General features: G+C 60.4%; 1 protein-coding gene across 1 annotated transcript in view; it reads right to left on the bottom strand.

The window, feature by feature from the left end:
* The window catches only part of BAIAP2 (BAR/IMD domain containing adaptor protein 2), a 72,474-nt gene that overhangs the window by 3,143 nt on the left and 42,837 nt on the right, over nucleotides 1–26,494 (bottom strand). The window contains exons 4-7 of the mRNA XM_026455867.1: nucleotides 16,402–16,463; nucleotides 15,582–15,653; nucleotides 14,718–14,855; nucleotides 1,440–1,592 (exon numbers count right to left, since the gene is read on the bottom strand). Of these exons, the coding sequence (XP_026311652.1) occupies nucleotides 1,440–1,592; nucleotides 14,718–14,855; nucleotides 15,582–15,653; nucleotides 16,402–16,463 (425 nt within the window). The remainder of the gene's footprint in view (nucleotides 1–1,439; nucleotides 1,593–14,717; nucleotides 14,856–15,581; nucleotides 15,654–16,401; nucleotides 16,464–26,494) is intronic.

Genomic DNA, 26,494 nt, shown 5'->3' with positions numbered 1-26,494 from the left:
CACTGGTTCCATATCACGTGTGTGTGTGTGTGTACACCCATGCACATACATGTGTGTGGTGGGTGGGGGGAACAAGTGTCAAGGTATAGCCCGTGGATCCCCAGGACCCCTTATTTTAGAAAGACATGACCAGGCTCCCCCTTGGTGGGCTTGGCTCTTGAACTCCATCTGCTGAACTCTTGAGATGTTCCAGAATGTTTCCGGGGACAGATCTAATCCCACCCTAACTCCTACTCGCGGACTGTGGGTGAACAGGGGCCTGCTGGCCCTGCCTGTTCCTGGTGGGGAGCCTGGCCTCTGGGCCTTGCTTGCTCTGGGGGCTAAGTCAGCCTCCTAGGAGGGGTTCCCCTTGCTCGCATGGGGCTCAGGACATCCGTGGAGGGGGCTGCTGCAGCCCCTCCCTGAGGAGTTTGCTCCAGGTTCAGCAGGGCTGGGTTTGGTCCTGGGACATGGCGGATCCCAGGGCGGGATTCGCCAACAAGGAACGACCAGGCTGGGGATGCCTAGCAGGAAACACATGGCCGCAGGACTGTGCAGGGGGTGGCGAAGAGAGTCTACTGGCCCAAGGAGGGACCCTCAACAGACGACGGGCAGAGGGGTCTCTCAGAGGTCACGAGGGAGCAGCATGTGGCCACCACCCAAGGCCCGACCTGGGATCCCAGGGGCTCAGGAGTGCAGGCAGAGGTGGTAGAGGCGCAGGTCACAGAGAGCCTGGGAGCCAGGGGAGGACCCTGTGACCAGGTGTGAGTCCCAGCGAGGCCCCTCTGGAGCAGCATGGGAGGGGCTGGGGGGCCACCTGAGAGCCAGGCAGGGCCCCTGGCTGCCCAGGAGGCAAAGAAATAGGCCAGGTTCGGGTTGGGTGAGGGGTGGCAAGTCCACATAGGACAGCCGAGCTGTGGCAGCTGCTGGACCTGGGGCCGGTGTCACGGTCGTCTTGGGTGGCTGGGGACCCAGGCTTGAGGCTGGGAGTCCTCAGCACCTAGGGTGAGCAAAGCCATGAGCCCAGAGGCTGTACCCCAGGACTGTGGATTGAGGAGCCACAGGAGGAGGAAGTGAAGACACAGAGGCCACCCACCACGTGCACCCAGCACCCAGCACGGAGCATGACCGTCCCCTGCCTGCTGTCAGCCTGTGCCTCCCCAGGACAAGGCTATGGCAGAAGAGCCAAGAATGTTCTTTTAAACGAATGTTCTAAAAGGTCTTGAAAGCCCATCAGACTCTCCCTGGTTGCACGCGGCAATTCTAACGTGAGTCTTCAAAATGCCTGCACCCCGCGACCTGGTAATTCTCCTAGAACTTCATCCCCAAGAAAACCCGAAATAAACGCGAGTTCAAGCCCGGACACTGCCCTGGGGTGTTCACGGGGCTGGGGCAGGGGCCTAGCTCATCTCTGCCCGCGAGGCCCAGCGCCAGCACAGCGCAGCCCCGAGCCGCCTCACCTTGGAGTGGTACGCCGCGGAGTTCTTGGCCACAGCGCACTGCTTCTCCACCAGGAAGCAGAAGCGTCTGCGCTCCTCCGTCAGCGCGGTCTTGTAGCCGTCGGACACGTAATTCTCTAGCTCGCCCTGCTTGTTGCTGATGGCATCGATGTACTGTGGAGGGAAGGGGAGAAAGGCTCAGCCAGCAGCAGGAGGGCACCTGTCAGGCCCGGTGTGGGGCAGCCCCACGGACTCAGTCAAAGGACATGTCTAATTCGTGTAGAGCAGAGGCTTCTGGAAACAAAACAGCATCTGCGGCCACTCAGGAGACAACTGAGCCCCCAGGAGGCTTCAGCTGCCCCGGGACCACTCAGGAGACGCCCGATGACTACATCCCCAGGAGGCTTCACTGCCCGGGGACCACTCTCGGCGAGTGGAGGGTCCTGCCTCCAGCAGGAGGCTCTGGCAGGGGGCTGGCCTCATCTCCTCGGGGCTCCCGCTGTGGGGTGGGGTCACGTGCACCTCCCTGTGGCCAAGGCACAGAAGCCTGGGTGTGGATGTGCCCCAGCCCCATGGGCCCCACGACAGCTTCTTGGTCCTCCCCTGTTGCCTGGAGCACCCTCACCTGTGCCTCTGCCTCCAGAGCCCCTCTGGAGCCCAGGACACTGGCCAAGGACCCCAGGGAAGCCCTCTGCTGCAGAGGGGACTCCAGGTGCACCTCACCTCCTCTCCCACCCCCGACTGTTTTCCAGATAAGCGCACACTGAGGGAGAACATGAGAAGGAAGTTCGTGGGGTGGATCAGAAAAGAGGTCACTGAGCAGAGACCGGGAGCCCAGAAAGCAAGACCAGCGTCCGTGGGGACAGCAAGGTCAGATACACAGGTCACACTTGTCGGAAGAGGGGGTGCCCAGGTAAGCGGCCAGTACAGAACTAGGAATGAGGAGTAGGCCTGACTGCTGCCCTTCCACCTTGGAGCTGCTCGAGTGCCCACCTGGGTGTCCCTGTAGGACAGGGGGACGAGGGGACGGGGAGAATGTGTCCTGCACAAACACGGAAGCTCTGGAAACCCCCTCATCCCTGGCAGGTGCTCTTGGGCACAGGAAAGACAGGTAGTCAAGCCAGACCCTAGAACCGGAGCAGCCAGCAGGCAGACCCCATCCCAGCCCAGCAGCCAGCCCCTCTGGAGCCCCTGTGGCTGTGGCCCTGGCTCTGACCATGGCAGCTATCACGTCTTGGCCGCTCTCTGCTTCTTGGTAAACACACAGTCCTCCCAGAAAGGGTTCCAGCCAAAACAACAGAAACTGCTATGGCCAAAATGATTTCCCCAAAAGGAAAACTAAGTCTCAACCTGATAGAGCCTCCAGATTGAGCTACTAATTCTGAACACAGCAGGACGGAAGGTACCAGAGCTTCAGTTTGGGAAGATGGGAAGTTCTGGAGACGGATGGGGGTGGTGATCGCACAACCACGTGAATGCACTAATGCCGCCGAACTGTGCACTTACTGGTTACCGTGGTCAACTGGACTAGTTACATGTATTTTATCACAATTTAAAAAACTCTTTAAAAGTAGTGTAAGCAAAGCCAGACCAAGAAGCTGCAGCTGAGCCCAGGCCTCTCGCTGTGAGCCTCAGGAGGAAACTGGAAAGAGGGAGTCTGGGGCAGAGAGTGGGGAAGAAGCTGAGGGCGCCTGCTGCCTCCCAGGCCCCGGACCGTGCTCTCATCCCGGGCAGAGGCGCCTCCCAGCCTGCCCGTGGGTACAGGGCTTGTGGTGTGACTCATCTGGCCAACAGGACTGCGGGTGGAAGGTACAGTCCCAAACCCCAGGGCACTCTGCCTCTGTCCCTCTGGGAGGAACATGCCTCCCCACCCCCCGCCGGCCCCTCCACGACCCCGGCTGGCGGATCATGTGCCTGACATCCTGTGGCACAGCTGACACTTGGCGCCCGGGGTTCCCGATTCCAGAACCCCAGCCTGACATTGGGAGGGTGCGACTGCGGCCCTGGATGTCAACGGCTTTCTCCGGTGTTGTAGGCTGGAAACTTTCTGTCCCAAAACGCTGATGAGGCTGTGGGTGGCTGGTGAGGGTGAGGGAGCAGCACGCCAGGCACAGACCTTGTCCCCAGGGAGACACCCAGATCCCTCCTGGGTGGCTGCAGCATCCTAGCTCCTTCAGCAGGGACCCAGCTTCTCCTCTGCCAGAAAGGTCTTTCCAGCTCTCCTCTGTCTCGCCTCTCCTCCTGTGCCTACCTGCCTTGGGCTGAGCCCCTACCGGCCTGAGGCAGACCCTCCACAGCAAGACTCAGACCCCCTGTCCACCGGATCACCCATCAAGGAGTGGCCAGCTCAGAATCGGCTCCTAAGAAGATGCAGCCTCCGCAAAGGGGCGGCCTCCCCTGCCTGACTCAGCCTCACGGCCACCCCGCCCACAGCTCTGACTCAGCGTGGGTGGGCAGCGCTGGCCCAGGTGGGTGGCGGGGAGGGGAGCGGAGCAGCCTGTTCCCTCACTGCCTACCCCCTCAAGCCTCCACTACAGGGGTGAGAACCAGCCTGGAGGAGTGTGGGTCGGTCCCAGTGCTACCAGGCACTGGCTCTGCCTGCTGGCCAGTATGAGCAGACCATGCTGTCCCCAAGGCTAGAGCCTGCCCAGCCACATCCCCCAACACGGAGCCCAGCGCTCCCCTGCCCTTGCAGCCCACCTTGCTTTCCCACACTAAACCCCACCTGCCCCTCAAAACAGTGGGCTTGCTACCGCTACCCTCCATAGGCCCTAACCCTCCAGAGGCGCTGCAGGGCCTGGCCGCAGGGTCATCTCAATGGGACCTGGGATGGCGTTTGGGAAGCGAGTTTGATCACAGGCGAGAGGCCCTGCAAGGCAGCCTTAAGCAGACTTTCCAGCCAGCTCTGCTCCATGCTGAGGCCTCTGCTGCCACCCCCACTGCCGCTACCGCCGCCTCCCCCTCCACTTTCTCCTTTTTCTCCACTTTCTCCTTTTTCTCCACTTTCTCCTTTTTCTCCTCTTTCTCCTCCACCTCCACCACCTCCTCCTCCTCCTCCTCCTCTTCCTCCACCTCCGCAGCTGGAGCACGAAGTTCTCTTCCTCTGGTTACGCAACACGCACCTACCAGGGCTTCCTGCTCTTGCTCCCAGGAACCTCCAGTGACCTCTGAAGCTCTTCCCCAGGAGGGGGTGGAGTGGGACAGCCGGATTTGGGGTTACCCTGGGGCCTGGGGAGGGCATGGTGGCCGTGGCCAGGATGCCACACGCTGCAGCTATGGAGGTGGCCACCTGAGCCCACTGTGCTGCAGCCTGGCTGCTTGACTCCTTTCCCGACCTTCAGGATCAAAGGGACTGGGTGGGCAGAGCTCGCTCTGAGAAACAGGTGGGCTTGTGCACAAAGAGGGGCCTGGAGATGAGTACCCACCCATGCCCCTGTAACACCACTCGGAGCAACACCCAGGCCTGTTCCGAGGCTGCCTGCAGGGTCCTGCCCACTCCTCCCCCAGGGAACTGCCAGGGATGCTGGGGTGCGCCTCCAGGCTCTGAGTGGCCTGTGACGGGGATGCCTGCCTTGGACCCCGACCTCATGCACAGGAGTGCACAGAGGAGCTATTCGGTGCCCAGAACCCCTTAAGTGGGGCAGCCTCAGGAATGTGAGGTTCCGTGGAGAAACCCCCAACACACCCCATCATGAGGATTCTGTGCTCTCCCTGTGGACTCTTCTAGCAGTGGCTGCCCAGAGGGCACGGCGGGCAGAGAGCTCAGGGCCAGAGAGCGCTCAGCAGGAGATCCGACGTCTGGCAAAAGAAACTGAGGCACTGAGAAAAGGCAGGCCTGGAGGTCTGCCCAGAGCCACGGCCTCCACGCAGGTTGCCGTCTAAACAGGGCTCGGGGGAAGAGAAGGTGCTACTTGAAGCGGTCACCCCAGGACAGCAGCATAAACTAGGCTGCAGGGCCCTTTGGGTCTCCTCACCCCGAGAACGTCACCTTCCAAACCAAGGCCCCTGGAGCCGGTACGGCTGCCCACCCTACAGGCGGTTTCTGGGTTTTTAGGCTACAGTACTTTCCCATGCTTGGTCCCCCGGGGAGAGTACAGCGAGGGGCACTGGCCTCATTAGCAGGGTCTGGCAGCCTCCCTGGCTGGGTAGGGAGTTGGTGTTTTATTTTTAAGGCTTTCACTTACTCAAAGGAGCCCCGTAAATGGCTGGGAGTGGCACACAGATTTCAACAGAAACCCAGGGGAAGTTGGGGGAGAGACAGAAAGTATGGCTACACGGTGCTCCAGCAGGGCCCCCCCAAATCCTGGGGACAGGGAGATGTTCCCAGAGCTGTAAGCAGGGATGGCCAGCCCCCAAGGGACGGAGGGAGCCGACACCTCCTGCCTCAGAGCCCCCATATGAGCATCTGGCCATGGCGGAGCCTGAGTTAGCTCGTGACACGCGGCTGCCACTCTGACTAGGAATGACAGCCGCCTCTCTTCACCTCCTTTTCCAGAACACTAACTCCTCATAGAGGCCACGACTGTGCAAGGCAGATCCTGGAAATCTAGGCCAGGCAGAAGCTTCACCACACAAGGGGCCGGTGCGGGGACGGGGAGGAGAGGTGGCGGCGGCCAGCGCTGCAGGGCCCGACCAATTCTGACCTGCTGCTGGACGGGGATGCCCTGCAGGGGGCATGGCCGAGCTGTGTGGAAAGTGCAGAGGACAGAGCACGGCCTGGTCTGCACCTCCAACCTGGCAGCCAGCCATTTACAACGGCCCTGAGCCTGCCCCATGGACAGGCAGTCCCAGTGGCCGGCCCCCTTCAGTCCCCGCCCGCCACTGAGCCACCGGCTGCGTGCTTAGCTGGGTGCCATGGCGACAGCACTATGGAAACACCCAGCTGAAAGCATTTAAGACCCACGGAACGCTCCCACTTAGTCACCCTGGGCTGAGCGCCCCGTGATCAGAGAAGACAAAAGTGATCGGAACACATCTCTCCGCAGCATGCGGTGACTCAGAGTGGGGGAGGGGCGTTCCAGAAAAAACCAAGGCGGCTTTGGTTTACCTCACCCGCCACGGCTGCTGCAGCTTTCCCACATTCCCCAAAAATCGCACGCGGCCCCCAGGTCCCCTGTAGCGTACGAATGAGAACGTCAGTCTTGGCCTTCAGCTGTCACCATGGGTGACACTTACTCGGACGGACGCGGCTGCCGACCGGTCAGCTATGGGGTGCGGGGTGAGAATCAGCTGCCTCAAGTAGCACATGGTCACTGGCCACCTGCTGGCTGCAGCCACTGGCTGCTTCAAAACCCGCTGACCAGGCCTCCCGGGCCGACAGGAACAGTACCCAGACAGAGGAGGGAGGGCAGCCGTGGCAGGTGGTTCAGGAGATGGGAGGGCCCTCAAATCTCACGTTGAACACATGTGCTCTGAGCAAGGCCCGGGCTGGGCTGAGCAGAGGGTGAGCCGCGCCCTCCGGCCCCGGTGGCAGGTGGAAAAGCTGGTTATTCCACTCCCCGGGGAAGGCATTACAGGAAGATCCTCAGGAAGAGAGCTCTTTGGCAGGATCAGGGATCCATGAGCCCTGAGGGTCCCCATTTTCCTGGGAAAAAGGTCCAGAGCTTTCAGCAGATTGGCAAAGGGTGCCCAAGAACAACAGGTCCCAACAGACCCACAGCTTGCTATTGGGATGGACGGTCTGGTGAGCACAGGCCCACGGGCACAGGAGAGAGCAGGCTGCTGCTGTCCACACCGGTGGGCTGGACACAAACAGGCTGGAGGACCACAGACCAAGCTGTCCCCAAGACCCAGCAAAGGGTGGCAAGGTGCAGGAGAAGTGGGGGCTCAGATGCCCGAGCGGCCCAGCCCTGAGGCTTGGGGAAGTGGACTGCCCGACCCCTGGCTGCCCTGGCCCCGGGGACACTGAGGGTCTCCGCGTCAGCTGCGGGTGCAGAAGCCTGAGAGGGCTCCATGGCTTCTGGCTCCTCATGCCCGTTTTTCCTGGTAAGGACCCCTCAGTGATATTACTTCAGAGAAACACGGCTACATGGCTGTCCTCACAGGGGGCCTGGCCACAAACAGCCCTTAGCTCTGAATAGCTTTGCTAAAACGAAGACGAGCTTCACCCCCCTGCACATCGCCAGACTCCATGCTGGCGATCCCTGGCCCTGCTATTATCGTTTCTGAAGATCTGAACGAGGGTGCTTTGTCTCTGCTGCGTTAATTATACACCCCTTCAAATAGCACGCATCTCTCCCCTTTCCCAGACCTCAATCTGGGCTACAGGCCTGGCACACCCAGAGACGGGGCAGCCGGAGGAGGATCCTGGGGCACATGCCCCCCACCGGCCCCCTGCAATACAGTGAGCAGAGCGCCAGTGCCGCTTCCCAGGACCCTCAGGATGATGCTGCGGGTGCTCTGGAGCCCCCATGGTCTCTGGAAGGCAGCATCCCCAAGAACACAGGGCCGTCTCTCCCTCCTCACTCACGACTGGCCAGCAAGGGCTGCACCTGCCGCACCTGCCTTCTCCCCTATCATCTCAGAAGGGGAACAGGGGAAGGTGACCCAGCAGAAACCCTGGCTCTCCTTGTAGCCCCGGGCATCTATGCCCAGAAAAGCCTCAGGAGGTGGTGAGTGGGCAGGGCAGTGCTGCCCTCCTCTGCAGCAGGGGCTTCAGGCTGCTGATGAAGCCTCCAGAGCTGGCTGAGCAGGGTCATCCCAGGGCCAGCGGGTTGAGCCCACGCCCAACGCGATTCTCAGCAAGGGCCTGGCCTGCCCCACACCACTCCCAGCACAAGCACCAACTTTTGAGGCCCCAACACTACTTGGGTCTCGGCTGCCCCACCCTCAGTGCACGCGGGTTAGGAAGGACAAGTTGCATCCAGTGGGCGGGGGCTCTCCCCCCTACACTCAGGTCCTTCTGCCCACAGCCCAGCCCAGGGAGTGGGTGGGCCACTCCCCTCCCACCCTGAGTTCCAGCTGCAGGATGGGGCATATGGACACGTCCCCCAGCCCTGCTCCCTGCCCGAGGGGTGGGCACAGGCTGGGCTCTGCTCTGGGCCCCATTCCGGGCCCTGTGGAGATGGCCACAGCCCTCTGTTCTGAGGAGGAGCTGGACAAAGCTGTGACTCCGCCCCGCAAACGCACTGATAAATCACAGAGAAGGTGTCCTCTGCTCTAGCATGTCCACCGTGTCCCGTGTGCTGTGAAGAACGTCCCCTCCACACGGATGGGCACGTCTGTCAGCATCTCGTCCAGCAAACGTGGTAATGACCACAGTACCGGGGAGTGAAGGCACCGCTGGCCCAGCAGGCCGTACGTACCCCCTTACATAAGCTCTCCCGTCCTAGTTAACAAACGCCCCAAATGCTTCCTGACTCCAGTGCCCTGACCTATAACTGCAATTACTTCTTTTCATGGAACTCCCAAAACACCATCTCAATTACACGCAGTTCTTGAACACGGGAGGCTCCCCAGCCCAGCCCCACTCGAGGGCACCCTGGCAGGCAGGCAGAGACACCCACCCTACCTGCCTCTCAGGGCAGGGCCTGGCTGACCTCCCGCCCACCCCTCCCTGCAGCCCCACCTCTGCCCCCAGGGCCTGGTGTGGTGTGTCCCTGGTTCAGCTCAGGCGGCAGGCCTGGCCGCTGCCTCATGATGAGCCTGGCAGTGGGGGAGGGCAGTGCGCATCGGGGACCTCGGCCTCATGGGCACCCTGGAGCATGAAGCTGCCCCTCACACGTGCCACGGGCCCAGCCTTGCTGCCCGGCAGCCTCACAGCTCCCAGGAGCCCAGTGCTCCGCACACGCACGCAGCTCAGGTGGGGTGCAGCTGGCGACAGGTTTCTGAGCCCACCAGGCACCCCAGCAATCACTTCGAGACACCCAGCCCTTGGGTCGCTGAGGGAACCCACATCTGACAACGACACAGCATGCTGCACCCACAAAGACCAGCCACCACCTCCCCCTTCATCAGTGGCAGCTGAGGTGGGGGACCCCCATGGACGGGGGCACTCGTCCAGCCCGCGGAGCTCCCTAAACAGCCTCCACCCTGCATGCACTGCCCACTCGGCTGCACCACCGGCCAGGCCCCAGCCAGCTCTAGACTGCCAGGTGACAGACATGCAGGGCCTCCCCAGGGGCACTAAAGAGTCTCCAAGGGAAAGGCCTCTATGGCAGGGACAGCTTGGGAACCGCACGGAGGCCTCTGCTCTGCTACACACGCCCCTGGCTGGACACTGGCTTCAGGCCGCCCTTACATGGCGTCACTTCCGCTTCCAGCAGCCCAGCTGCCCCCCCGTCTGCTCAAGAAGGCAGCCCGAGGAGCCCGAATGGGCCAGACTCCTGCCCCGCACCCCAGTGGCGTGGGCACATCTGCCTCTCCCAGGGTCTTCAGGACTGGGAACAACTGCTACGGTTGCCAGTGACCCCACAGGGCACACACTGGAGGCAGCTGGAAGAGCTGGGTGCAGGCGGGTCCAGGGACCAAGGTAGGGATCTCCAGGGCGGCACCATGAGCCGTACTCTCTGGGTAGACACCCCTGGGCTGCCCCCAGCGTGGGGAGCAGCTACTGGGCTGGTCTGTAGAACAGCTGGAAAGCAACCAACCGCTTGAGGAATGGAGAGGCCAGTGAAGGGGCCCCTGCTTCTCCCCAGGAGTGCTGCCAACAGACCTCTTCCCGTGACCACCAGGACCTCGCTGGCATGCCAGGCCCCAGGACAGTAGCTCTCGAGAGGCAGGCCAGGAATGAGGCCCAGCTAGGAGGCCTGTGTGTTTGGGAGTGGGGCCACATAAGGGGGGATAGGGTGCACTGGAGGAGCAGGGCCTCCTGCTCCAAGTGGTGGATCCACACAAGTGAGGGCAGGGTGGAGGGCACTGGAGGGGCGGGGCTGCATGGGGGGGGGGGGCCAGCCAGCCCAGCTCCCCAGCTCTTCAGAAGTGGCGAGGACATGCAATAGCTGGACCCCCAGGAGCTACACCCTAAAGTAGAGGTCAGACAGGGCCTGCTGGCCGGGTTGGCAAAGGCAATGGGAAGCAGCAGGAACAGCCCCGGATGGCAAGGGGCCTGGAGCAGCGGGGCCGGCAGCACATCCCAGTCAGGCAGCCTGGCACTCACCCCAGGACACACCCCAGGACTCACCCCAGGACTCACCCCAGGATTCACCCCAGGACTCACCCCAGGATGGTGGCAGCAGCCTCCCTGCAGCTCAGTGGGGGGTGTGCGCAGTCACATACCAAGTGCCCCACCCCCTCAAACTCAGATGTGGGGCCGGGCATGCTGATGGCTCCCCAGCCTGGCCTCCTGGCCACTGGGGAGCAGAAAGCACACTGGGCCGTGGCTCCCTCTGCTTCCCACCCCAAAACGTTGTTTTGAAACCACTTAGCACTTATTAACTATCTGCTCCATGACCAGCTTGTGCTTGGCACCAAGTGGGATGCAGAAGAAATACCAGACCCAGCCCTTCCCGAAGGAACTCGCTGACTTAGGAAAAATCACAAAAATAAAACACCTGTGTGGTTAAGCGTTGAAGCCCCATCTCCCATTAACAGGAAGGTCAGGTGGATGGGTAGGAACAGAGGCGGAGATCGGTCCAGGAGAGCCCCCTACGCAGGCACCGTGAGAAGGTCGACACCAGCTTGTCCTAGCTCCACAGCCCTTCCTGTCAGTGCTCAGAAGAGGGAGAAAGGCAGGACATTCCCCCTCACAAACGGGGAAACTGAGGCTCAGAGAAGCTCCGGTGCTTGCTGCGACCACGTGACCCGTTAAGGGACAGAGCCAGATCCAAGCCTAAGCCTGACACCAGGGCCTTGAGGCTGTGCCTGGGTGGGGACAGGCCAGTCTGGGGCCACCCACAGGTCCTCTGGTGAGTGGGGAGGAGCAGCTGCAAATTCTGGAGAAAGGAGGTCACTCAGCTAGGGCTGGGGAGCCACAGCAGGACCCCAAGGACCCAGGAAGAAAGGCCAGCTTCGTACATCTCCCAGGAGGGGCCCTGGGAGGCCAAGAAGATGAGGTTCGCCAAGCGTCTCTGCACCGGGTGGCAGAAGCCTTTCCAGGGGAGCTGCTGGGCCGTCTTACCTCACACTCACTGCAGCCTCCACCCACCACACGCTTCAGAGCCCTGCCTGCCCTCCCCGCCCACATGGCCCTCGCCCAGACCCACTCACAGGTGCTTCTGGGACCGTTTGCCTTGGCAACTCACAGCCACAGACAGGAACGCTGCCCTCATACAGGACCCTGCCGGGCTCCTGGTTCTGGCCCATCAGGACACAGACAGCCTGGAAGGCCACGACCCCCTCCCCCTTCCCCTGCCCTCCTGCGGATGAGGGGGGGCTTTGCGACGACTGTGGCAGCCATCGGGCGTCCCCCACGTGAGAAACAGGTGCCATGGCTTACTCCCAAAACTGGGTCACCTGACTTACCATGGAAGGGCACTCAAGGGGCCCCAGGGTGAGCCCTGCCACCAGCCACCTTAGTTCTGTTATCAAATGTTTCACAGCGCCTGGGGCACCCACTGGCGGCCCCTTGCCCAGATGGACCATAGCGCTGAAGCAGGGCCAACGCCCCTCGAGTCACTGCAAGGTCCAGCCCCCGGTGGCTGCAAATCAGGGGACCCTTGGGCCAGTCAATGCAGGGTCCGCTGAGGCACCCGTGGGAAGAACAGATGGGACCTGCCTCCAGGGCCCCTGAGGCACCAACATGGTCCCTAACAGACCCCAAGTGCCAGGACATGCAGCAAACAAACGGACCGGCCATCAGCAAGAAGCTCGTCCAAACCCCCAACGCGGGATGGGCTGAGGAGCCGGCTGTGCACACACAGCCTCGAGAGTAAATCCCACCACCCCGGGCCCAGGGCAGAGCAGCGTGGAGGGCGGGCGGAGGCCGGGTGTGTGGTCAGGGCTCTCCTCGAGAGAGGCCTGGCAGCGGGAGGCAGGGCACCTGGAAACCAGGGAGTTGGTGTGGCAGGGCCAGGATGACGGCGTGGGGGCCTCAGGCCTCTGGCTCCAGCCTGCAGGAGGGAGGGGGGGTGGCTCCAAGAGCCCCTAGCCTCTGCCTCTGCCCAGCCCTATGCTACCCTGCCATGATCTCCAGCTCCCAGCGAGCCCTGCCATAGGACAGTACCAGCTGTGCCAGAGAGAGGTCCCTGGTCCTGAGTAGGGCGGAGCCTCCAGTACCCGTACAACGGAGCACAATTGAGCCACCAAAAGGAAGAAATGCTGACCCCCCCACAGTAACAGGAGAGGAGACTGGCACAGGCTACTGCACGATCAGCCTCGAGAACCCTCCGCGCCACATGAGCCACCAGGCACCAAAGGTCGGACGCTGTGGGATTCCAGAACAGGTGAGTCTACGGAGGCCGATGGCAGGTTGCTGACTGGTGGAGCCAGGGGCACAAGAGTGACTGTTGACTGGAAAATGCTCTAAAACGGACTGAGTGATGGACACACAGCTGCAAACACTCAACCACTGGACTGTGCCCGTGAAATGGTGAACTGCTGGTGACGTGAATTATATCTTAATAAGAGTGTTAGCAAAAACCCACAGTGCCTCAAGGGGAGAGGAGAGCTCAGGTTCCTGGACCCTGGCAGGCAGCTGAGCCCTCAGTGAGCTGGCCTCAGTATCCCCATCCCCAGAACACCAAGCCGGGGACGTCCCCAGGAAACTTCCCTCTAAGACAAGCTCTCACACCCGGCCTGGGTGCTCGGGGTGGCTCACACCTGCACTGCCCTGGCCTGCTGGGAGGATGCTATGGCCCTCCAGGCCGTGGGGGTGCCATCCGCGCTGCTTAAGTCTTCAGAAAGCAAAGTAGCAAAACGTTCCAAGGTGGGAGGAAAAAGAAAAATAGACATAGCGTCTACCAACAAATACCTGTTTCTCCTCCTCAACTCCCTATTCCCACTACTCAGGATCTGTGCACAGAAACAGCTGGAGGAAGGCTCACTGCGGCAGCCTCAGGCAGGAATACTAAGGCCACCACGATGGGCCCATCGTGGAGAGACCCAACACTGCAGCCTGCCCAGAGTGTAAAACGGAAAGGATCACAAGACCCATCACAGCTCACCTGGAGTGAAAAACAGGATCGAAACAAAGGCTGGGGACACGGGAAGAGGTGGCTGGAGAGGGGAGGGCACCTAGAGAACGGCCTGAGTCACGTCCCTTCTCCTGTGCACCAAGCATGCCTGAGTGGGAGGCTGCAGACAGCAGTGGGCACCCGAGGGACCCCCATACAGCTGTTTCCACAGACTCTCACTTATCCTTCTCATCTGCCCCTGGCCCAGTCCCGTCCTCTCCTTTGGGGCCGATCCTGCTCCACCAGGCGACCCAACGCTGGAAACCTTCCGGCGTGGCCTGCAGGGTATGGGCAGACCTGCCTGGCTTCCCTGCAGTCAAGGAGTGAGCGGGGCACAGGCTCTGAGCAGGCACCGGCCTCCAGTCCCAGGGCGAGGCCAGAGCCTTTCATGAACACCCACATCTGGTGCCAAGGAGATGGTGGCACACACACACGCAGACACACGCACACGGGCAGGTGTGTGCGGGGCTTGCCAAGGCTTGAAAACCTGACTGCCAGCAGGAAGGGAGCGGCCTGGAGGCCCAGGCTTCACCCACAGCCACACCTTGCCCGCCCCAGGGTGCAGCCCAGAAGCTTCTACCTGGGTGACTGGCCAGGGGTTTTCCTGTTGTTTCTTTCACAAATGACTGGGCACCTTGTTTTGTGTTTCCTTCTCATCTGTATCACTGTGACCCCAGCAAGTGGGCGAGGGGTTTCTGGGTCTGGCCTGTGTCAGGCACCATCCAGGTTCTGGTGTACACACATTAGGCTGTGCCTGTCATCGGCGAGGCCATCTTAAGTCCTAGCCCACTCAGCATGCAGCACCAGTGACACTGGCGGGACGATGAGAGAAACAACACCGAAGCCGCTCCCTCGAGGAACCTGAAGTGCCACCTGCCCTTGAGCAGCCAGCCCTGTGGGCAGCGGCCACAGCTGCTGAGAGGAACAGACTGGGACTCGACTCCTGGGCAGGGATCGGGGAACAGAGGTGGGAGGACTCCATGTGGGTTTCTGCTCCTTCGGCCAACAACCTTCCAGTGACCCTGGAAGGCTGCAGAGAGCAGGACAGAGCCCCACAGGTGGAGCTGACCATCCCGCTGGCCTGGGGGCATTGGGCCCACTGCTTCCGAGGTCTACCAGGGGCACACAGCCCGCCTCTGTCTGATCCCACCTGGGGAGCTGCTGTCCACTCCCTGCGGACGAGGTGGGCTGAGGGGTGAGCAGTCCCAAGGTGAAGCGAGAGGCACCGCAGCGGGGGCGGCAGGCCTACCTGCAGCTCCTTGTCCGAGTACTTCTGAGGATTCTTGCTGCCCTGGCTCTTCTTCCGAAGCTTCTTCAGCTCAGCCTGACACTTATCCAGGGCGTCGCCTTTGCTCCTTTGCTCAGTCTGGTATTTCTTCAGCGCAGCCTGAGAGTCAAACAATAAAACACAAAACCAAGGCCCATGAGCCCAACGCAGCAGGGTCCCCCCGGCAACAAAACCAAGGCTCACGAGCCCAACGCAGCAGGGTCCCTTTGGTGGCCCTGACACTCTCTTCCTGGCTTGGTCTCCGGCTGTGCATGCTCAGCGCCAAATGAGAGCTGTAGAGAGCACAACTGAGGCCTCAGCCCAACCCCACCCCACCCCACCCCATGGCAGCTCTCTGGTCCCCGAAGATGAAAATCAGACTTGGAAAAACCGGCCGAGGCCCACCCTTCCCACCCACCACGGAGAGCCAGAGATGACTCTCAAACCCTCCAGCAGTGCCTCAGGCCCAAGCCTTCTTGCCAGTTGACAGGAGTGGCAGTGGGGCAGGACGGGCCGAGAGCCCAGGGAACTGCAGAGGCCAGAGAAGAAGCTCCTGCACTCCCGGGCAGCAGAGTCAGGCCCCAGCTTCACCGCAAGTGGTCAAAGCCGAGGCATGGAACTGGGCACATGGGGCATCAGAGGCAATGGGTTCACCCACAGGCTGCATTTGGGGCACACCAGGGGCACTCGGTCCCAAATGGACAATAAAGTCAGAGCTGGGGCCCATGCGGACAGGGAGCTCAGGGGAAGTGGGAAGCCTTCAGGCCGAGGGAAGGAGTGACAGGCATTCAGGAGAGCTGGAGCACAGGCACAGGGCCCCAGCAGGCACGGCCAGGGTGCACTTACACTCAGGTACCTGGAGTCCAGCTCCACCTTCTGCTCCAGCTGCGTGAGCAGCTCGTTGTGAAAAGACTTCAGCTGGACATGGAGAGAAAACACGTCAGCCGTCAGCTCCAACACATGTACCCAGAACAGGAGGCGGGGCAGGGCTAGGGCGGATGGTCACGAGACCCCGGGTGTCCCGGCTGTGTAGGAGCCCCTCCCCATGACTCATGGGCCATGGCTCTGCATGGCCAGGTGCACCCCACGGAGCAGGGGGCTGCAGGAGCAAGTGCTGAACAGGAGTCTGGAACGTTGGACAATCTCGCCTCCGACAGCCACAAGGGCTCCGTTTCTCATAAGGGCAACAGAAACGGCTGTCCCCTGCTTCCTCTGCTGTCCCATGACCCGGCTGAGAGGTCGCAGGGTCCATGAACCTGAATTGAAACCAGGGTCAGACCCCTGGCTTTAGACAGGATGCTGCAAACCAGCCGCTAGCAACGTGCTCTGGTTGTCCGGGGTCTGCCTCTGCCTACAGTCGGAGAGGCCAGGGGAAGTCTGCCTTGTTGCCTTGTGAGCAGCAGGAGCGGGGTCTGGCTGGGGCTGCGACCAGGACTCTCCCTGGAGCCCAGCGTGTCGTGGCCAGCGCTGTGGTGGCCAGCAAAGCATGCAGCTCCTGTCTGGCCCGTGCCCTTTTCTCCGACGTCCTCCTTGGAGTATGACTTGTGTCCTGAGCCAGGGTCCCTCCCTGCCTCTGAGTGTGGCTGGACAACTAGGACTGTTCCGGCACCAGCTCTCCCACTGCACCTGCCCCTCCTTGCAGGGCCACGCTGGGGGTGGGACTCACCATTTCTTCCAGCTGATTCTGGATCTGCCTGTGGACTTCAGCCATCTGGAAAAGAACGTCTCCTGGGAAGAACAGCAGAAGGAAGGGGAGGGAGTCAGGTGCCCGCAGTCACCACTGTCATCCCACTCTGGGCTGACAGCCACCCAGGGAAGCCCTGTGACCACAGGCAACAGGGCCCCAGGGGCATCAGGGGCAGAAGGGAGGGCAGAGAGGGGACACCAAGAGGAAACAGAAAATTCTAGAATGACAAGGGACTCCAGAACTCAAACGCACAGCACGCCTGGCATCTTTGGGATGGACCTTGAGTCTCTGCAAAGGCAAGCGACAGGAAGAGCCTGTGTGTGCCTCACCCCAGGCGTGACAGTGAGTGGCAGTGAGCGCAAACGTGCGTCTTCATACACATCCGACTCTCGTTCGCAGAGACCCAAGAGCTTCGACCCTCCCACCTCAGGCCAGGCAGACGGTCTGCAGACCCCACACCACAGCGTGCAAACCTCCTCTGGGGGACACCAATGGGCATGCGCTGGGCACAGGCCGCTCTGACTCCGAGACGCCTCACTACCCAGGCTGCAGACCCACAGCACCTCTGAGACCTTCACCCAACATCTCCACTTTGAGCCCCAGAGGAGCATGGTGGTCTGAGGAGGCCTGGCCCCATGGGATGGGCTCACCAGGCAGCCACCCTGGTGCACGGAGGCCTGGGCTCACCTTGCCATCGCTGAGGGCCCTGGGGACACACGGGCAGCGCTTGGGGACACTGATGTCTCCTCGGCCCATGTGCAAAAATGCAGATCAAGAAACCAAAATCGTGAGGCCAGGCGCGGTGGCTCACGCTGTAATCCAGGCATTTTGGGAGGCCGAGGAGGGTGGATCACGAGGTCAGGAGATCGAGACCATCCTGGCTACACAGGTAAAACCCCGTCTCTACTAAAAATATTTTAAAAAATTAGCCGGGCGAGGTGGCGGGCACCTGTAGTCCCAGCTACTTGGGAGGCTGAGTCAGGAGAATGGCGTGAACCCGGGAGGCGGAGCTTGCAGTGAGCCGAGATCGTGCCACCGCACTCCAGCCTGGGAGACAGAGCAAGACTCCGACTCAAAAAAAAAAAATAGAAATCAAAATCGTGGTGGCAAAGGGCTAAGTGGCCATCAGAGGCCTTTTCCAGCCTGGACATCAACGACACCCAGCTCGAGTCCACCTGCGGCGGGCAGCCCCAGGGGCACAGGTGTCTGGGCTACCCTGATGTGGGCCTGAGCCCCCACTCTGTAAGGGCCTCACCACACTGCTGCATCCCCACCTGCTTCCACCAAAGATGGGGACGCAGAGAGGAGCTGAGGGGCCGAGGCCTCAAAGACACAGGAGCGCGGCCTTCCCACCTCCCTCTGCCAGAGCTCCCACGGAGCTGTGATCCCATTTGAGACATGGTCACCAAGGCCAGCAGGTGCGACCACACCACCCGCCCACGGGGCTGGCAAACCACCCTAGAAGCCCCCACAGAGGTGCAGCCAGCCTGGGTTCCAGGACCCAGCCCTGACACTCATCAGCAGAGCCCGAGACCCACCCCCCCATGAGCACCACATGGGACAGGAGCCCTGGCCAGTGCCCCCTTAGCCCTGGAGTATCCATAAGCACCCAGCATTTGCGAGGTCACCGGCCCCCTATCCTGGGGTGGGGGCCGGCAAGTTCACAAAGAGGTGAAGCAAAAGGCCCAAGACAACTCAGCTGAACTCTGCATGGCTCTTGCCATATTGTTTTTTTCATTTTTAGAGATGGGGGTCTCACTATGTCACCCGGGCTGGTCTCCAACTCCTAGGCTTATGTGATCCTCCCACCTCAGCCTCCCAAGTAGCTGGGATCAAAGGCATGCAGCACTGTGCCTGGCTCCTGGCTCTCGCCACACTCCGTAGCCCTAAATTATAAGTTAATGTCAAGACCAAATAACAAGCATGTATTCCCTTAAAAGGCTACACACAATGGATTCAAGAGGAACATCTGGAAGACAACATTGAATAGCAAATCTTTTTAAAAAGGGACTGTTGAATCCAAAAAGAAAAAAGAATATGTGGAGCTTCTTTTTTCTTCTTTTTTCAGGGGGTTCTGGTCAGGTGACGGTCATCACCACCCACTCGTTTGGGATGGGTTCTCGAATGTGCACCCCAGCATCCCCGCCAGCCCAAGGCCCCAGCCCCACACTGCACCTGGCGCGCATGCAGGGGAGGCCCAGGCAAAGCTGCACAGACCAGGCGTGTGCCCGCCCTGAGCTTCGAGCGGCGGCTGCACAAAATCATCCCACGCGTTGAATTTTTAAACTGCATCTTACAAGCAGCTGCAGGAAACCACGTGGGCACGGAGTGTGAATGCGTCCAGCACCAGCACTTAACTCCCGAGGTGCTGCAGGCGCCCCTGCCGGGAGTATGGCTGTGTGTGCAGCCACCAGCGCTTAACCCCCGGGGTGCCGCGATGCCGGCTGGAGGGACAGTCAGCCCAGCACAGCTCCCACATGGAGCACCAGACCCCTAAGGAATTCCAAGACCCTAAGATCAGCAGTGAGAGGCACCGGGAGGGGCAGTGAGTTCTGCTGAGCAACTAAGTCTTTTGCCTGGCTGGAGTGCAGTGGCCGGATCTCAGCTCGCTGTAAGCTCCGCCTCCCGGGTTTACGCCATTCTCCTGCCTCAGCCTCCCGAGTAGCTGGGACTACAGGCGTCCGCCACCTCGCCCGGCTAGTTTTTTTTTGTATTTTTAGTAGAGACGGGGTTTCACCGTGTTAGCCAGGATGGTCTCGATCTCCTGACCTCGTGATCCGCCTGTCTCGGCCTCCCAAAGTGCTGGGATTACAGGCTTGAGCCACCGTGCCCGGCCTGAGCAACTAAGTCTTGTCTGCAGTTCCCTGTGTCCTTCAGGGGCCTGAAGAAGGAGTAGCAAGGTCAGAGCCATCGAGAGCCTCCCCTGGGGTAAGACGTGAGGCCTTGTGTTCTTGGGCTCCCTCATCTCTTCATCTCTCCACGCTCCCTCCCATGTGGCAGGCAGACTTATCCAGGCCCACCCTCCTGGGGGACAGAGTCTACCAGGCTTCCTAAGCAGCCTCACCTATCAGATGCCACCCACCCACTGGGAAGCCCACATCTCGTCCACAGCACAAGTGGGTCCTTAACTCAAAAGACGAGGTTCAAATGTAAGCTGAGTGCCAGTGGGCCAGGGCACACAGCACGTGAGCCGGAACAGACCTGCAGAGCCATCACCATCGGAAGGATCCAGGGATCTGGGGTGTTGGGGGTGATGGACAGCAGGTGGCCATGCCTCGGGATGTAGGTGTGGGAGTGCAGCGGTGTCACACCCAGGCTGACGGGTCAACCAGCCCCGGGCAGCTCACACCACCGGCCCAGGGCTGCCTAGGGATGCTGGGGAGTGAGGAGGGGGAGGAGCATCGGAGGGCAGGAAAGGGAGCACATGTGAGAGTCACAGGCGATGTGTTTCGTTTGGGATGAAAGTCTAAAAACCACACAGGCATCCTGAAAATGAGGCCTCTCTTTTTTCAACCGTCTACCAATGGACTGCCATGAGTGAAGCAGCAGGTGGTCCACACTGGGGTCACCGTGGGCCTCACCCCACCAGCTCCACCTCCACCTTGGACAGGGCGGTCGCCAGGCTACGATTGAAACCCGCTCCATGGGACTGACTGTGAGTGGGGAGCCCAGCCTCCTGTGGACGGGCTGAGCACAGTGATGAGGACAGGGCTGCCTCAGGACCCTGGCTGGGGCCCCTGCTCCCCAGAAGAGAAAACAGCACCTGAGTCAGGTGAGGCTGCAGAGCCCAGGCCCCAGGCGTGCCTGGCCAGCATCTTTCTGTCCTCGAGTTGGTTCTGCTTGGGGGCAGCACCTGGCGGAGAGGGGCCTTTCCATCTGCTGAGTCCCCAGCTCCTTTCTGGAATCCCAACAGAGCCTGGTGAGACCCCACGACAGCCCTCCATCTCTCCTGAAGGCTGAGCCCAGTCTCGCTCCCCGCAGGTCTTACCCCAACCTGCATGGGACTGTCACCCCACTTTGCAGGAGAGGGACCTGCCACCCCTACAGCTCGAGGCTGACTCGGGGCTGAGCAGGCTGGAGGTCAAACACCCCAAAACTCGGGAGCCCTGAGGGTTTCCAGAGGCTGCATCCTCAAGATCTGCTGCCAGCCTAGAGCAGCAGAGAGCACAGAGAGGAGTGGAGGCTGCACTTCAGGAAGGCAGACGCCTGGCTCCCACCAAGATGACACCAACAGCCGCATACATGCCCAGCTCCCACCCGAGACAGCACCCGCACCCACAGCACCCAGCTCCGAGATGGCACCTGCACCCACAATGCCCACCTCCCACCCAAGACAGCACCTGCACCCAGAGTGCCCAGCTCCCACCCGAGATGGCACCTGCACCCACAGCACCCGGCTCCCACACAATACGGCACCCGCACCCACAGCACCCATCTCCCATCTGAGACAGCACCCGCACCCACAGTGCCCGGCTCCCACCCAAGACGGCACCCACACCCACGGTGCCTGGCTCGCACCTGAGACGGCACCCGCACCCACAGTCACCTGCATGCTCAGCACCACCAGCCTCAGGACGGGCAGGAAGCCCAAGCATCTGTCCTCCCGACATTGGGCTTTTTTTTTTTTAATTGGGAAAAATTCACATAACATAAAATTCACCATTTTTACCTCTTTTTTTTTGAGACAGTCTCTCTGTCACCCAGGCTGAAGTACTGTGGCACAATCTCGGCTCACTGCAAGCTCCACCTCCCAGGTTCAAGAGATTCTCCTGCCTCAGCCTCCTGAGTAGCTGGGACTACAGGCGCCTGCCACCATGCCCAGCTAATTTTAGTATTTTTAGTAGGGATGGGGTTTCACCACGTTGGCCGGACTGGTCTCAAACTCCTGACCTCAGGTGATTCACCCACCCCACCCCACCAAAGTATTGGCATTACAGGCGTGAGCTGCCACACCTGGCCAAGAAATTGGGACTGTGGCTGGTGCGGGGATTGAGTCCGCGACCGTGGTGGCATCAGCACCATGAGCTCAGCAATTGAGCTAACCGACCGCCCTGACATTTTCATCACCCCGAAGAGAAACCCATGCCCCCCAGCAGTTGCTCCCTAGCTCCAGGGAACCAGTCTGTGGAGTGGCCTATTCCCAACCCTTCACATCACTGCAGTCATATGGGACCCTATGTGTCTGACTTTTCTCCCTGGACACAGTATCTTCAAGCTCCGTCCATGGTATAGCCTGCCTCAGAATCTCCTCCTTGTCTTTTTAGAGACAGCGGTCTCACTCTGTCACCAGGCTGGAATGCAGTGCCACAGTCATGGCTCACTGCAGCCTCCAACTCCTGGGTTCGAGGGATCCTCCGGCCCCAGCCTCTCGAGGAGCTGTGACTACAGGGGTGTGCCACCATGCCCAGCTCATTCTTAAAACACTTTTGTAGACATAGGGTCTCACTATGTTGCCCAGGCTAGTCTTGAACTCCTGGGATCAAGTGGACTCCCAAAGTGCTGGCATTATAGGTGCAGGTAACTGCGCCCAGCCACAGAATGTCCTTTTTTTTTTTCCAGATAGAGACACAGTCTTGCTGTGTTGCCCAGGTGAGTCCTAAACTCCCAGCCTCAAGTGATCCTCCCATCTTGGCCTCCCAAAGTGCTGGCATTACAGGTATGAGCCTGTCCTTCTTTATGGCTGAATATAATTTCACCCTATGGATACACCAGACGTTTCTCTCGGCATCTACTGAGAGGTGCGGGCTGTTCCCCGTGTGGCCTGTTCTAACAGAGCTGCCGCGACCGCTCTTCAGAAGCAGCTTCAGGGGATGACAGCCCTGAGCCCCACCTGCACACCATCTGTCTTCCTGATGTGCGTTCTGGAGGTGCTCTCGCCTGCTTACAGCGAAAACGTCTCCTGGCAAGCAGAGCCCCGGGGAGCAGAGCAAACTGGGGGGTCTCACCCGCTGCCAGCACCCTTGACGTTTTGGGAGGTCAGAACGTCGGGGCTCTCTCAAGCATCCTCCACAACCTAGATGGGGCCTCCCCTGATGGCGAGGTGGAGCTCAGTGAGCCCTCCCAGGTGTCCACCTGCCATCTCCTCTCTGCCTCAGGCTGGACCTGGTTCACAGGGAAGATAAAGCAAGAATCAGATGAGTTAAGCTGCAGATGGTAACGGGCTGATTCTGGAAGGACTGTGCCTCCCGGCAGGACCTGAGACTCAGCGCTCCCCCCAGCCAAACAGCCAGGCCTCTCAGGCTATACTCTGGGGAGCATCTGCCTCGCTGCCTCCTGACCCCAGCAGGAGCTGGTTTCTGCCAAACCTCAGGATTACCAACAAGAGGGAACACCCGGGTGCGGTTGCTTCTGCTTCTCCGCCTTATGTATTTTATTCACCACCACTACAAAAAAAAAAAAAATTCCCAGCAGACCCTCAAAAGTATGCACACACCCTGGCAGAACCTCCGTGCCAGGACAGAGGTGGCAGTGCCTGGCTGGCCTCACATGGAACCCAGGGCTGGCCAGTGCAAAGGCTGGGCAGTACCGGGGGCCCGAATGTGCCGATGGAGGGGAGGAGCAGGACTTGAGGTCCACCAAAGGCTGCCACAGTGCTCCAAGTGGCCCCTGCCTGGGGGAGAAGGGCACAGAGGGAGTGTGGTGATATGCATAGCACTGAAAGGGTTAAAGGCAACAAGGGCAGATGGAGGGAGGGTCCTCGGAGAGGATCACTCAGAACACTCTCACAGGAGCTCCCCACAAGGCTAGAGCCACAAGGAGGCAGGTACTGCTCTGACGCAGCTGCGTCTAGTGAGCAGATGAACAAGAAGGATGAACCGCTCATCCCTGCAGACGGCACGGCAGGACAAGCGGCCCACCAGAAGGCAGCCCACTTGACGCGGTGGCCGAGCTCCTTCCGATGGCTTCACACGGTTCAAAGATTGAGGCCGCACAGGGGATGCCCTGGGTGGTCATCTGCTGAGCCCAGGAGACTCAGAGGGCCGGGGATGCTGGAAGCAGAGGGAAAGGGGTGAAGAGGGAGATAAGGGTGGAAGAGAGAGGGCAGCAAGGACGTGCCACAAGATGCCCCAGACCAAGCAGAGGCACAGACCTGGCCGCCAGCTTCAAATAACAGGCACCAGGAAGTTTCCTCCAACGCCAAACGTGGGCACAGCCGGAATGAATGTGGCTGGAGACGGCTCTGCGGGTGAGCTGAGCCGAGGCCGGCTTCACAACCACACCCAGGGGTTCCCACGAATGGCTCTGGCTCAACACAGTGGGAAGGTGAAGGAGACAGAAAGCACTGTCAGTCATGGCTCTGCCAAGCCCATTCTTCCCTGCGGTTTAGATGAAGACAGAACTACATTATTCTTCTCCCAGCCCAACCTTTCCAACCTGGAGGGAAGTTGCAGGAACAGTACAGCAAACACCCATTCACTTTGCTGAGGTTCCCTGGTGGCGCGCTTCGCCACAATGGCTTCAGCATTCTTTCTGCGATGTATAGGTACATGCACAGGCACTCACACGCATCTGTGAACGCACAGACACATGCACCCGTGCACACACACACAGGCACCCACGTGCACCCGTGCACACACACACAGGCATTCATCATATGCACCCATGCACACACACAGGCACTCACACGCATCTGTGCATGCACACAGCACTCACACGCATACATGCATACACACCGGCACTCACATGTATCCATGCATGCACATGCACGTACTCATACACATCCGTGCACGTACACACACAGGCACTTTTTTCAGCCCTTTGAGACTCAACTGCAGACATCAATGTGATGCTGCCCCTGCCCCCAGTACTCCAGCTGTGTCCTAAGAGCAAGGACCTGCCTCATCATCACGCCTCCGTTCTGACACACAGGAAGGTTACCACAGACGCACCCTCTTCTAATCAGCACACACCATGCTCCCGGATGGCCCGACGATGCCATTGACAAGCTCCTCCCTGATTCAGGGTCTTGTCGAGGGTCCTGCTGTGTTGGGTTGGCACGTGGCTTTAGTCTCTCTCATTTTAGGAAAACAAATCAGCATTCCACCTCCTGGAAGACGGCTCCATCAGCACTTGAGACAAGTCACACACGGGCTTCACTGTGAGTGACGAGGAACTGGCGCCTGCCAGCGCCCGGAGGACTCTCACCCTTCCTCTGGGGTTCCAGTCTGGGCGTCTTCAGTCCTTTAACCTAGAAGAGCCCCTCACACTTCGGCTTTCCCAACAGTGAAATTTTAAAGATTTGGGCCTTTTCTTACTCCAGAAAATACAACGTGTTCTTATAGTCTGCGAATGACAAGAGGCTGAGAGGGAGCGTGCATCTCAGAGACGGTGAAAAAGACTGGGGGAGGCGGGAGCCTGGGCCTCGGATGCTCGCAGGCTGGTGCTGCAGGCAGGTCTGTGCAGACCCTCATCCTCATCTGTGAGGGTAAACAGCAGCTCAGACCCTGCCCGAGGGTCCCCAAATGCTCGACTCCGAATCCCAAATGGAGCATAAACAGCCATGTCATGATGATTTCAGCTAACACTCTGCTTTGCCAGTTAAAAGATCATTTCTACCAAAGCACGGCCCGAGGAGACGGACCTGGTGATTGCTCCCATGAAGAAGGTTGGCAGCCCTGGCTGAGCCCAGGGTGAGGTGAACAGCACAGCCTCCACCTCCCCATCCTGGCCTGGTGCTCCTAGAAACCAAGAGGTCGGAGGATCTGAAAGGCACCCCAGGTGGTAAAAGCTCAAAACTCCTGGGTAACCAGGAGACTGCACAGGAGGCTGGGACACAGCGGTGGGGAAGGTCCGAGAAGATGGCTTCGATCTCTGAGAAGCAGGGGTGTTGAACCCTGAAACGGGGAGGGGCCACTGGAGGGTCATGGGGATGGAAGGCCCCATGCCACCTACGAAGGGAGCTTCAACCACCCACTGGGGCCACCAGGGCCCCATTGCAGGAACTCTCCACCTGCCACCTATCTGTTGGCTCGGGGACGTCCTGGAGGTGACAGGCGCCCAATACCCAGGGCTGTGGGAAGGGGCTCCAGGCTAGATGCCATTTTCTCATCAGGGAAGCGTGCACGTTCGTACCTGGCACCTGGGATTAAATCAGTAAGGTGCAGGCTCATGACCACAGACAACCGGGTCTGTGAGGCCCACAGGACAGCCTGGCCCCAGAGCAAGGACTGGGGGTGCATTCACCTGCCAACAGCAGACAGCCCCACCCTGACACCCATGGTCCCTTCTCATACACCCACCTCCAAGCAGAGGATGCTGGGTGAAGAGGTCAGGAAAAATGAAAGAAAGGCAGAGCCTACCAGACAGCGTCCGCCCGCCGGTGCTCAGAGTGGGAGGAGTGGCCTCTGGGCTCAGGTGACTGGAAAGGTTGAAGACCCCACGGACCTGGGTCAGCACCAGCCACAGCTCCCCCAGGAGGGCACCCTCCTTCTCGGACAGGGGCCAGGAATTCAGGAAATGCCAGTCCAGGGTGGGGACGAGGAGATGGCTGGGAGGCTGTGGCCCAAGTGGGGCCCAGAGCAGAGCATCTGCTCTTGGCACCAAGGTGAAACTGACGAGTGGGGGCGTCAAACAGGGCAGGAGTTTTCCACTGGACCCTGAGAAGTGCTCAGGCGGCCACGAGGCATGGATGGACAGAGGGAGGCCGAGGACAGCCCCTCTTGTTCCCTGATTACATGAGTCAGGCCAGGCTGTGCAGGAGGAGCCGAAGGAGCAGGAAGCCGGAGGGAATCAAGGAACATTGCTGTGGACCAAGGTGGAGCCTAAGGAAGTCTCCCAACTCTACCCTGGGGCATTCCAGCCATCTGGGAAAAGGGAGTGGCAGCCCTCCCAGCAGGTGGAATGCAGGTGACCCAGCCCACCCGCCCCGAGCTTCAGAGGGCTGGGGCCAGCTGGGGAGGGCGTGGCAGCCACAGCCCACAGGGAACCCCAGTCTGCCTGGGCGTGCTGACAGAGAAGCAACAGGACCAGCACAGCCGTAACGCTGGCCCAGGAGACTGGGAGGGCCGGAAGCAGAGGGGGAGGGGTGGGCAAGATCGTGGAAGAGACGGGGGGGGGGGGGGGGGGGGGGGGG

Source organism: Piliocolobus tephrosceles, chromosome 16 (assembly GCF_002776525.5).
Source record: "Piliocolobus tephrosceles isolate RC106 chromosome 16, ASM277652v3, whole genome shotgun sequence".
Lineage (NCBI taxonomy): Eukaryota > Metazoa > Chordata > Mammalia > Primates > Cercopithecidae > Piliocolobus > Piliocolobus tephrosceles.
This window is presented reverse-complemented; position numbering and strand designations above follow the sequence as displayed.